The sequence below is a fragment of the Antechinus flavipes genome, chromosome 4, assembly GCF_016432865.1.
Source record: "Antechinus flavipes isolate AdamAnt ecotype Samford, QLD, Australia chromosome 4, AdamAnt_v2, whole genome shotgun sequence".
Classification (NCBI taxonomy): Eukaryota; Metazoa; Chordata; class Mammalia; order Dasyuromorphia; family Dasyuridae; genus Antechinus; species Antechinus flavipes.
The window spans coordinates 8,679,013-8,691,584 of record NC_067401.1 but is presented as its reverse complement, the minus strand read 5'-3'; the positions used below and the strand labels follow the sequence as shown (position 1 = coordinate 8,691,584).

At 53.9% G+C, this 12,572-nt stretch overlaps 1 protein-coding gene across 2 annotated transcripts in view; it reads right to left on the bottom strand.

Annotated features, from left to right (window-relative positions):
- The window catches only part of NGEF (neuronal guanine nucleotide exchange factor), a 66,083-nt gene that overhangs the window by 14,385 nt on the left and 39,126 nt on the right, over positions 1-12,572 (bottom strand). For both annotated transcript variants that reach the window (XM_051999322.1, XM_051999323.1), the window contains exons 4-6: positions 10,311-10,471; positions 5,761-5,913; positions 1,367-1,496 (exon numbers count right to left, since the gene is read on the bottom strand). In XM_051999322.1, the coding sequence (XP_051855282.1) occupies positions 1,367-1,496; positions 5,761-5,913; positions 10,311-10,471 (444 nt within the window). The remainder of the gene's footprint in view (positions 1-1,366; positions 1,497-5,760; positions 5,914-10,310; positions 10,472-12,572) is intronic.

The following is a 12,572-nucleotide window of genomic DNA, read 5'->3' as shown; positions in this document are numbered from 1 at the left end:
TGAATAAATGGTTAGAAAATGGATGAATAAATAGATGAAGATAGAGCAAAGAGGGGAGGGGAAAGAAAAGAATAGGAGAAAGGGAGGGGAGAGAAAGAGGGATAGAAAAAGAGAGGAAGATGGGAAAGGAAAGGAGGGGGAGAGGAGAGAGAAAAGGAGAGGAAGAAGAGGAGGGGAGAAGGAAAAAGAGAAAGCAGGGGAACAGAAGAAGGAAAGGAGACAGGAGAGAAAGGGAGGGGGCTGGCAGAGAAGAAAGGAGAAAGGGAGAGGAGGTTCGGGATGAAAGGGAGATAAGAGGAATAGGGAAAGGGAGGGAAGAGAGGGAGCAGATGAAGGAGGGACAGAGGAGAAGCAAGAATACAGAGAGAATTTTCGGTGCTGAGCCGCTCTCTTGAGAGGAGCTAATTGTTTATTTGGGGTACAGAGGGAGAGTGTTCTCCCGGGGAATTGTCTCATTTGCCGCACACTTCCCTAAGAAAAGAAGACAAACACGCTAATCAGGGTTTTGCCGAAGGCTGCCTTCCGATTCCCAGGGCCCGCCCCGCCCCGCCCCCTCCTGGGCCACACTGGCAGGCTCCTCCCTGTTGGCTCCTCCATCCTAGACTCGGTTCTCGCCCTTAATTATCTCCTCCCACGGCTCACGTCTCCAGGGCCACCTGCGGATTCCCCAGCATGGCCTCGTTCATTCATGGCATCTTGAGAGGCTGGGCCCGGAAGGGACCGCTGGGAACATTTGGTCCGATCCCCCATTTTACAAATAAGGAAACTGAGGCCCAAATTGGGGAAAACTGAGTCACTAAAAGCCGTAAGTTCTGGAATTTGAATCCAGGTCCTGCGATGTCAAAAGAATTGGGAGAGTTCTCTGAAAACAGGGAAGGTTTACTTTTCTGTTTGAGTTCCCCGTGCTTAGCACACAATAAGTGCTTAATAAATGCTCCATTCCTCCATTCCAAAGCAGCTCCTCTCTCACCCGCTCTGGCCCAGCTTCCAAGTCGCTTCCTTTTGACCAGAACTTCCCAACTTGAACTTAGTGACTGACATCAAGGCCTTGGACCAGATGGACTCTATGGGCCCTTCTCTGGCTCTCAGTCAAGGATGGCTAAGAAAGGAACCAAGCAGACAGAGCTTTGAAGTCCCTAGGCCTGGGTTTGAATCCTGCCTTTGAGTCTCTGGGGGAAGCCCCCGAACTTTGCTGCACCTGGAAAATGGGTGACTGGACTCCAGGGCTTCCGAGGTCCCCCCAGAACGGCAGCTCTAGTCCTGGGAGTAGAGGGTGCAGTAGCCCCACGCTCCTTGGGTGTTCACAGAGAACAATTCCGTGGTAAGGGGAAACTGAGTCAGGGCGGAAGGAGGGCCAGAGGCTTACCTGTACCAGTAACTTCAGGCGAGTGATCCTCTGGAAGGGCAGAATCAGGAAGGAGGAGAAGGGCAGCCCCTTGCACTTGGGGTCCAGCTCCAGCTGGGAGATCACTTCCCGGAAAGCGGCCTTCTCCTGCCTGGGGGGCAGAGAGGGAATGTCACGTGGGGGCTGCTTGGGGACCGAAGGGACCCTCCCTGCCTTCCAGGAGATCCCGCCTTTCCCCACGCCCCAGATCGGTCCTCTGTCCTCCTCGGGAGAAGTTCCCACTCTGGAGGCTTTCACAGGTGTGGGGGGTCAAGGAATGGGAAACCACTTCCAGGGGCCGAGTCCGCTCCCCGGAGCCCATCCCACGTGAACACGGACAGATTCCGCAGCGGGCGCTGGGCGTGGGGCTGGCCGAGAGCGGGGCCGAGTCCAAGGCCTGAGTCAGAGGCTCCATTAGAGGCTGGCGGGGCAGGAGGCCGCAGTCCTGGGAACAGGGCACTGACTCGGGCCCTGTGACTAAGAGAGCCCAGCTGCCTGTGCCAGGGGAGGGGCGGCCTCGGAGAGGCTTGCAAGGCCTGCTGGGCCAGGGCTCGGGGCCGAGGCTCTCTCCAGGCTGGCGAAGGTGCCGACCTCAGGGGCAGGGCCGGGAAGGGTCCAAAATGAGAGCGGGCTGTGCCGAGAGTGGACGGGACCCCCAAGAGGGCCTTTACACCCACTTCTCTTTCTCTCCCGCCAAAAGACTTGCTTCCCATTTCATACATCAGACTGAGCCCCGGGACCCAGTTCAGGGGCCTGGACCTTTGTAATGAACATTTTGGGGCCTGTTTCACTATCATCGGTTCGCTTGGTAACCTTGAATTTTTTGTTTTCTGTGGCGAAAAACCACGATTCGGAGACGGGCCCTTTAGGTTTTCCCCGACTGGGGGGGCCGGGACCCATCAAACAAGCAGAAGGAGCCCTGCCCGGAGGCTCTCCCGGAACAGAGCCGGAGCTTTATAAATGTTGGTTGATGGTCTCCTCTACTTCCCTCACTTTACAGATGAGGAAACTGAGGTCTAGAGCAGGTCAGTGACTTATTCAAGGTCACACAGCTGGGAAGTAGTAGATCCAGGGACTGAGCCCCAATTCTCCCAGCATACTTTAGTTTAGGTGGAAATTTTGACATATAATTAAAACAAATTCTTAACCAGTTAGTTACACTTAAAAAAAAGTCATGAGCTCCAGGCTATTTATCCTGTCAGTTTGTCAGGGTGTGGACAAGTCTTTCTAGCACTCGGGTAATTTGTTCATGAAAAAAAGCCGGGGGTCTCAGGGGTCTGCAAATTCAATATGAGCAGGAGGCAGGAGAACCGAAATCCGAGGCCATCTCAGGCAGCAAGAAGGGGGCCAAGCTTCAGGAGGGAGGAGACAGTCAGCCTGGCTCCCCGACCCTGGCCACGTTCCCTCTGGCGGGGGAGCCCCAGCCATAGCCCGGCCAAGGGATGGTGGAGGGCCCAAGACCATTCCCGGGGGGGCCAGCAGGAGAGGAAAGAGACGCCTAAAAAGGACATAGAGCTGATTTCTAGCCCCGGAGGGAGCGTCTGTGGAACAGACCATGAAGATTCAAAGTTGGAAACTCGTCCTAAAGAGGAGAATCTCTCAGAGAGGGCTGGGCTGCCCTGGGAGGTAGTGATCGCCTCATCTTTGAAGGTATTCAAGCACGGTGATGGGATGGCACGTGGAGTCAGAGCCCTGCTTGGGGCCTGCGGTATCTGTGACTTCCACCATCCCCTCCTCTCCCTCTCCCTTGCCTATAATAAGATTTCCCATGGGGGGCGTCCTTCATGTCTATGCCCCCTTCTCTCTTCTGGTATTGCCCCCACCCTGGTACTGCCCCTCCCCAACCCACCCCATTATCTGCCTCCAGCCCATCCACCACTCACCCACCAAAGCCCTCCTCCCGCCCCCATTCAATAAGCTCCAGTGGCTCCCTCTCGCTCCTGGGATCCCACATAAATCCCCGGCTTGCTCGAGTCCCTTCCACGTGCTCCCCGGACTTCTTACAGCTTCCCCCCAGGATTCTCCCATCCAGAGGCCAGTCCCTCTGCCACCTCCCACCTCCCTGTTCTTCCTCTGCTTGGACCACTGCCCTCCCTGACCACTAAATCCCAGCTCAAATCCCAAATTCAGCAGGAAGCCTCCGGCCCCTCCTCCCTCCCGTCCCTTCCCTCTGTTGGTAATTTTAGATATAAATTATTTTTCGTTATAGCTTCAGTGTGAGGCACATAGTAGGTGTTTAATAAATGCTTGTTGACTGACTCACTGACTCCTAGCTGGTGGGAGGGGGGCGGGTCTCTTCTCTCTGAGCCCACATACCTTAAATGTAAAACAAGAGGTAGGAAGGCCCTGCCCCCTAAAGATCCTTAGGCTGTATTATAATGAGGGTAGGACCCGCCCCCAAAGCCCCTCGGGCTACATTAGAATCCGTTCCCGTTTCCGCCCTGCGGCTGCAGGCTGGCCCGGGAGCCGGGAAGGCCTGGGCTCCAGCCCCGCGCCCCATCTAGCGCCAGTCCCCGAGAGCACAGGCCCGAAATCAGAAGCCGCCAGAAAAGCTCTGGGCAGGTGAGTGGTGCGGCCGCTCTCAGCCTGCAGGAGGCGCCAGTCCGCCCCGGAGCCCGCTCTGAGCCCCCGCCCCGGCGGCTCCAGGAGCCTCCTCTCCCACATCCCGTTTACCCTCACCCGCCTAAGCCCGTTAAAGCTGCTCTGGGTTCCCGGCCCCGCCCCTCGGTTCCCGGCCCCGCCCCGCGGGTTCCCAGATTAGAACTCCCAGAGGCCAGAGTTCCGGCGGCTCCGCGTTTGGGTCCAAAAGGCCCAGCGGAAGCCGCTTGTTTCGAAACGGGGCTCGTTGGTGCAGAGGCGGCTCCAGGCCGGGCGCGGGGCCGCTCCAACCGGGGCTCGTTTCCCCCAATGAGACCCGACGGGCCCAAGTGGGGGACAGGCCCAAGGGGAGGAGGGGCCGCCGGCGTGACTGGGGACGGACAGAGGCCCAGTCGGGCCTCCCCAAGCCGGCCCTGCCCTTGCCCGTTGCCCCCGTTTCTCACTAAGGCGCCGCTCCTGCCCCCGGGGCTGATGGGACAGTCCAGGCCCAGCTCTTCTGAACTTAAATGCTCCCAGTCTTAAACATCCAAGCTTCAGGCGGCCTCCTGCCCAGAGTTCTAGCCGCGGAGCGCTCCGCCCTGGGAGGGGACCCCCGGGGGCACCAAGGCTGAACCCCTGGCAGTGCCCTCGGCCCCCAGGAGGGAAGGGACCTGGGGCAGGGAAAGGGAAGAGGAGCCCTGCCAGGCTCAGGCCCATCCTCCGGGTCCTTGCTGAGGCTTTGGACGCTCTGCTGGGGGCTTTCTTCCCTCGCCCTGGGGTCCCCTGCCCAAATGCTTCTCCCGCCTTTCTGATTTTCCTTACTCTCCTTTGGTGGGCTTCCTCATTCATGTGCCCCCTTAAAATGGATCTCCTCCAGGCTTCTCTCTCTCTGCCTCTGTCTCTCTGATCTGTTATGCCACGGTTCTCTTTTATTGTCCTGACTCAGTTTCCCTAATTGTTCTGCCTCCGTTTCTAATTGTTCTGCTCAACCATCCCTCACTCCTAATCATGATGACCCAGATAAGGAGAAAGCCTTCTATCTTAGGCATCATCAGAATGTTGGGTGCCTCTCCCCATTCCGTGATCCCAGTTATTAGATGTGCCCGTGCCTCCCCTCCCCTGTCAGAACCAGTTAGTCCCATGTTCCTGCTCTCAGCACCCTGACTCCACCCGTGTCTCTCTGATCCCTGTCTCTGTCTTTGTCTCTCTGGTCTCTGTCTCTCGGGGTTTCTCAGGGGCTACTAAGGCTTTAAAAATCACCCCCTCTCAGAGGATGCCCAATTCTGTCTCTGATCTCTCTGTCTCGTCTCTCTCTTTATCTCTGTTTCTCTGGTCTCTGTCTATCTCTCCCTTTCTCTCTTTCCCCCGCACTGTCTCTATCTCTCTTTCTCTGTCTCCATCTCTGTCTCTTTGTTTGTCTTTCCCTCACTCTCTTTCCCCTCTCTCTCTCCCCCATCTCACTCTCTGTTTCTCTCTCTCTCTTTTTCTCTCTCTCTGTCTCCATCTCTATCTGTCCTCCCTCTCTCCCCTCTCTGTCTGTCTCTGTCTCTTTCCCTTTTCTATGACTGTCTCTGTCTCTCTATATTTATGTGCTATCTTCATCTCCATTTCTGTCTTTGTTTGTCTGTCTCTTTCTCCTCCCTCTGTCTTGATCTCTTTTTTCTTTCTCTCCCCGCTTCTATGTCTGTCTGTCCCTGTCTCTCTCTCCATCACACACACACGCACACACGCGCGCACACACACACACACACACACTTTCTTTAAAAAGCCAGATCCCTGGGGCCCCCCACGGAACTCACAGAAGCTGCTTGTACGCTCTCTCCTGATACGTCTGGTTGGAGACATAGGTGATGTAGACAGAAAAGTGATTGGCTGCGTGCTGGTAGACGATGTCGCACACGTCGGAGATGACGATGTTCTCTTCCATGCGATGCTCCAGCTCCAGGAGGAACCTGAAATCACCGACCGGTAGTCCCCAGTTAGGACGGGACTGTTTTCCCTTCCCTGTCGTTATGGTGGATCGCAGACCCAGGGCCGAGAGGAAGCCCCGAGTCCGTCTGATCCAACTCCGTCATTTCACAGACTAGAAGGCTGAGGCCCGGATGGGTTACCCAGCTGGGACCCAGGACAGGAAGCGCATCCTTAGCTCGTCCAAACGCCTCATTTTATAGGTGAGGAAACTGAGGCTCAGAGAAATTAATGGACTTGTCCAGAAGCACACTGGCGGGTCACGGAGTGGGGAGGGAACAGGCATTCATTAAGCACCACCATGCGGCAGCTGTTGTGCTCGGCACTTCACAATATAATCCTGTTTGATGGTAGGATCATGGAACTGTAGCTTTAGAGCTCCCAGGCTCTCCAGTCTTCCTCCTCTTTTAACAGATGAGGAAACCGAGGCCCCTAATGGGACTGTGGAGCAGAGCCCGGAGTTTCACCTCTTTCCATCGTTGCATAATGTGTCCTGGCCAGCCAGTGCCCTGTCTTATGGCAGCCTCCTTCCCCCTACTTTGCTCTTACAAGAATCAGATTGAAAAACAGCAAATTTTGCCTCGCAATCACTTCTAGCCCAGAGAGAGCCCCACGATCGAGCGGCTGATAAGTGGATGAGGCAGGATTTGAACTCCCGTCCCCAGATCCGAGAACCAGCTCGGACGGAGCTGGGATTCTTAGCAACTTAAAGGCTTAAATGTGGCCCGGTGGGACCAGAACTGATTTAGGAGAAGGGGTATCTCCCCTCAGATTCAATTTCCTGGCTGTGTGCTCCTGGCCAGCTCACTTCTCTCTGATTCTTATTTTCCACATCTGTAAAATGGAGATAATAATAGCGTGTACCTGCCGGGGCCGTGGTGACGGTCGGCTGAGAGAATACGCGTACGAGACATTGTCGACGCTGAATGTCAGCTGCTATTTTTGCTAATGGGGCCCGGGAACCGGAGGCTGTTCATCGTGAGCCTCTCCCCCCTCCTCCCCTCCCTCGCTGACGGATCCCATCAAGGAGAAAGCTGGGAACGCAACTATCGGGAAGACAGCGACGGAAAAGAGGATTGCGTTGTCCTGGGGAGGAATCACTGGACAATTTTTGCCTCCCCGGGAAGTTGCTAATCATAGTTTTTTGGTTCTTTCCTCTGTCAGCCTCTCCTTCCCCCCAGCTCTCGAGGTGCAGCAAAAGGAAAAATACAAAGTTAAAATAATCCGCAGCCTGAAAACGAGCCACGGGGCGCATTTAAAAATCGTGCGGAATGGAAAATACGATGTAATATCTAAGACAATGGATAAATGACGGGCTCCCTTAGTGCCCGTGGTTGCCCAAGTTGGACAGGCGGTGGGATACGATGGGGGGTTGGGGTGGGGAAGGACTGGGCGTCAGAAGAATCCTGGTTGTGCCATTTGTAACCTGCGTGACTTTGAACAAGTCACTTCCCGCTGTGGGCCTCTACTTCCCCACCTGCAAAATGGAGGAGTTGGATTGGGTGATCCCAAGGATCCTTTTCTGTTCTAATGAACTTTTTCTCTCTGGACTCTCAGTTTCCCCTTCTGTAAAAACAAAGATATTGAACTAGAAGACCTAGAAGGTCCTTTCCCATGCTAAAGCTATGACCACAGGTTCTGTGCCACTTCTCCCCTCTGGGCCTCAGTTTCCCCATCTGTAAAAATAACTGTGTTGGAAAAGATGATCTCTAAAATCCCTCCCGTCTCTAAATCTGCGCACACATGAATCTAACGAACCTGACGGCGGTTCCTTCCCACTCTCCTGTTTGCTTTCGAGCTTCCCCTCTTACAGCTTCCCCTCTTACACACACACATGCATAAATGGACACAAGGACACACACAAGCTTTATGTCACATCTACATACTAGTAGTAAGGCATCGTATGTATGTGTTGGGTATCTGTGTAATGGTCACACATGTAGAGGCCATTGGGTGGGAAACCGAAACATGAAAGCCCCCTCAGTCAGCCTCCTTAAAAGCACCTCGAGGGGCAGCCGGGTGGTGCAGTGGAGAGAGCACTAGTCCTGGAGTCAGGAGGACCCGAGTTGAAATCTGACCTCAGAAACTTAACACTTCCTAGCTGTGTGACCCTGAGCAAGTCACTTAACCCCAATTGCCTCAGCAAAAAATTAAAAAAAAAAAAAACACTTCGGGGCAGGGCTGGGCAGGGGACCAGTTACCCAAGGGCAGACTGGAGCAGAGGAGCCCCTCCCCCCCCAAGGTTGCCAGCCTCTGCGGAGGCTCACTTCCGAGTGATCTGAGAGCTGGCTGGGTGTCTCGGTTAAGACTATGGTCCCTGAACTTGCTCCCAGCTCTGAAGTTCTCTGATTCCCTGAATTCCCAGCTCTGCCATTTGCTACATGGTGACCTTGAAAAGATCACCTCCACATACCAGCCTCAGTTTCCTCAACTGTTAAAATGGAGGTGATAATTCTTAGCACTGGTTCCTTTTCGAGGCCAGAACCTCAAATTTCATTAGTACAGGAAAATGTCAATGAGAAAATTCCATTAATGCAGAGGAGCAGTTCTTTTTCTTTTTCTTTTTCTTTTTTTTTTTTTTGGCTAAAGCAAGTGGGGTTAAGTGACTTGCCCAGGATCACACAGCCAGGAAGTGTCAAGTGTCTGAGGTCAGATTTGAACTCGGGTCCTCCCGACTTCAGGGCTGGTCCTTTATCCACTGAACCAAAGCATGAGCATTTCTTAAGACAGTGGCCTAATACCCTGAGAAGCCAAGCGGGCAGTGCCAGCCGGGCAGAACGCGCCACAGATGGGCCTCGCATCCAAGTCTTTCTCTCTGGGAGGTCAGCTCTCTCTCCCTTATTCCCTAGGACCTCTCAGGGATAACAATGAAGAAAGATTAGTTTTCCATCTCTTGCCAGGACGGCAAAATGGAATTTCTTTTTTTTTTTAACATTCACTTTTTAAATTTCGATTTTAAATCCCCAGTTCTCTCCTTCCTCCGGCCTCGCGCCCACTCATCGTGAAGGCAAGCGGCAGCACCCCCTTCCCGAGAAGTCATGCCAAACCTAGTTCCATATTAATGAAGGACAGATCTTAGAGAGTCGCATAAATGTGCGCCGTGGCCCGCCTCAGACACTGGGTGACTTACTTTACCTGTTTCCTTGTCTGTAAAATGGGCATAATTATAGTACCTATGGGCCGAGGATCCCACAGGCAGCTGAGGTGCCGTCCCAGACAAGGGTCCATTTGACTCTGGTCTGTTTAGATCAAATAAAGTCACCTAAGAGCGATTTGCCTACAAGAAGCTCAAAATGGGGGAGGGGGAGGGGAAAGGGCGCGATGTAACTGACGCAGGGCCGATCCATGATCGTGGCCCACGGCCAGTGGTGGAAGAGCCCGGGAGGCCGTCGCACGGGCCCGTTTGGTAAATGTCATTCGATGATGAAGCAATTGGGGATTTTGTGATGTGGCCGTGTCAGTCCCTGACTCTGCCCCAGGGCTCGGCTCTAACCCAGGACCGGTGTGTCACAGAACCATGTGACATGACCCCACATGGCCCCCAGCGCACTCTCACGGCAAACACGCGCCGGCCAATGGGTCGTTCTTCATTGTGTTTGGGGGGATCGTGGTGGGGATCGTGGCAACTACGCCAATGACCTCATTTCTCCCGGGGAGGAACTGAGGGGCCCAGAGAGGAAACGTCTCGTTCAAGGTCACACAGCTAGTAAATGACAGAATCGACATTTGCCCCGAGGACTTCAGACTTGAAACTGAGGGTCCTTTCTACTGGGCCGTGTGGTCTTTCAAGGCCCGGGGTCTTAAGTTATCTACTCCTCTCTCCTTCTCATAGGTAATTATTGCTGCGGAACTCCCAGTGTGGAAACGACCTGCCCCAGCGTAAGTAAGATCAGCTTCTTGTCTATAATATTCATGCTTTTAAAAATTGCCGTAGGGGCCGCCAGGTGGCGCTCTAACAGATGGAGCACCTCTAGACGGGACCTAAGACACTTAACACTTACTAGCTGTGTGATCTTGGGCAGGTCACTTAACCCCGAGCTGCCGCAGCAAAAATAAATAAGTGACTGTCATCGAAAGAAAGACTCTGTTTCCCTTAGAAATTTGTGACAAGGACGATGTCATTGTTTTTCCCATCCAAGTCCAAGCCCCATTTAGGACTCTTTGGGGTCCGTGGGGCCCAGATTAAAGATCCTGATGGGGAGAGGCTAAGACAGCTCGGTCCCACATCTCCCAGGTTTCCTGACTCGGAGACCAGCCCCGTCTCTCCAACTCCTCCCCGCCTCCACCTGGCACACAACAAGTGCTCAAGCGTTGCTCGTTAAACACCCAAGATCTTCCTAAGCGGCTGGGCTGGAGACCCGGCGGGACGCCCGGGACTTACCGCTCGCTAACAGCCATGACGTCCAGGACGTTGGAGAAGAGGATGTGGGACTCGGAGGGATGCAGGATCTTCTTCAGGCGCTCGTTGTCCATGAAGTGAGACACCAGCAGGCTCAAGCTCTTGTAGTACGAGGCCTCGGAAGTGACCAGCTCGAACATGGCCTGGTGCGGGGGACACAAAGAAAGGACAAAGTCGCGGCCGGGGCCCAGAGATTGCCCCTTTCGAGATTTCATTCCCTCCCTCGCCCTTTTGCTGACCTTGCCTTTTCTGTCCGGGGTCATCCCATCCTTCCAGCCTGTTCCTGTTCCTGACCTCGGGGTCATCCTGACCCCATTCTCTTCCCTACTCCAATGATCAAGTCTGATACCTCCATCTCCTTCGCCCCCCGCTCTTTAATTTGTCCCTTTTTTCACTCGTGAAGCTCATCCTTTCTTGGCTGGCCCATTGCGGATGCTCCCGACTGGGTTACGCTGCCCAAGGGACTCCTCGGGGGGGGGCGGGTGCAACTTCTGGTTCCTCGTCTCCCTACAGTGACTCCTTAGGACCACTTGGCCAAGACATGGCATCCAGGGATAAGACCAGGATGGGGAGAAAGATAGAGGAAAAGGACGGATGCTCCCTACCTTCCCTCGCTTCTCTTTCCTGTGTTGGGGAGCAATTGGGGTTATGACTTGCCCAGGGTCACACAGCTAGGAAGTGTTAAGTGTCTCAGCTGGATTTGAACTCGGGTCCTCCCTCCTCTATCCACTGGGCCAGTTAGCTGACCCCCCTCACTTCTTTTTATTGTCCCTCCCATGTCCCTCAAATTCCTTCCACCCAAGTCTCTGCCCCACAGCAGGAGATGGAATGGGCCCAGTCACTCTCAGAGGCTCCTGCAACTTCAGCTCATCCATGTTTATAATTAATACTTAATCTGGGGCTCAAGTAAAGTGACTGGCCCAGGCCACACTCTTCTGCGCTGGGCCCTGGGATGCAATCAGGAAAAGCAAGGAGTTCCTGATCTGGAGAGTTTAGAACAAATAAAGGGGATCTGGAAAGGCAGGAGGACCTCTGGGGGCATCTCCTTCACTCCCAGAAGTCCTGACCAAACCGGTCTGAAAGGAGGTTTTTACCTTTCACTTTTACCTTTGTTTTTGTCCCTCCTCTCTCTCCTCATCCTCCTCTCCCTCCTCCCCTTCTGTCTGCCAGAACTTATCGGCTATGAAAGACTCAGGAATGTCAAAGCACCCAGTATGTGTCTCAGGGGCAGGAGGAGGGCCAAGAAATTGGGGATCTGGGTCCTTCTGGGCCCGGGAGGGGCCGCCCTCGAGGGCAGCAGAGAGGGAAGCATATGGACCTGAAGGAGAGCGGGGAGCTAGGGGGCTGATCCAGCACCTGGGGAGAGTCCTGGGGGCTCCAACCTTGTGGGGAGCCCAGGGGAGCAAGGCCCAGGGAGGTGAGAGGCTCAGCTCAGAGGTGGGATGGGAACTTCCATTGTTCCGCTCTCAGGGTCTGACCAGTCACAGACCCTGGAGGGAAAGTTTGCATTACAAATGCCCCTTCCCTTTCTTGAGAATCAGCACAGAATTTGCCCTTTTCCAGTCCTGTTGCCCCCTTTCCCTTTACTGATGGATATGAACAGACCCCAGCAAAAGACCCAGGTTCCTGATCGCTAGGTGGACCATGAGGAGAGGGCTTGCATTACACTGGGGAGGCTGAATCACTCCCTAAGGCAAGCAGGGAGGGGCATCAACAGGATTTATCTTCTCCTTAAAAATGGGCCTTTTGTTGTCCTCAGGCCTTTGTTACCAGGGCCCCTGTTGAATTCTTTGTGAATTCCCTGCATTGACAAAATTATCTTGATTCCACAATTTCAGTTACCATTGCGAAGACCAGGCCGTACATGGCAACCCTGAGGTTATTTTTCTCTCATAAAAGAGCCTCCTGGTATCCATTTCTTCACTCATTTCTTTTAGGAACTTAGCCCACTTAGCAAGCATCACAACATAACCCTAACCCTAACCCTAAATTGGCGCAGGTTCATTAGGAACTGCCCACCTTATGGCAGCAGCAAGTTTCTAGGAACTCTGTCTTATGGCACCTTTCTTCTTGTTATGGCTGAATGGAAAATGTGATATTTCTTCAAAAGAAAAATTATAAATTAGCCAACTATGGAATCAGGTTCCCATTCCCCTGCCTTTCCTCATTGGCAAATAGCTTCCAGGATATGGGGTGGGGGAGCAATTCTGGGAGAGTGCAGAGCAGACAGACTCAGCCCTTATC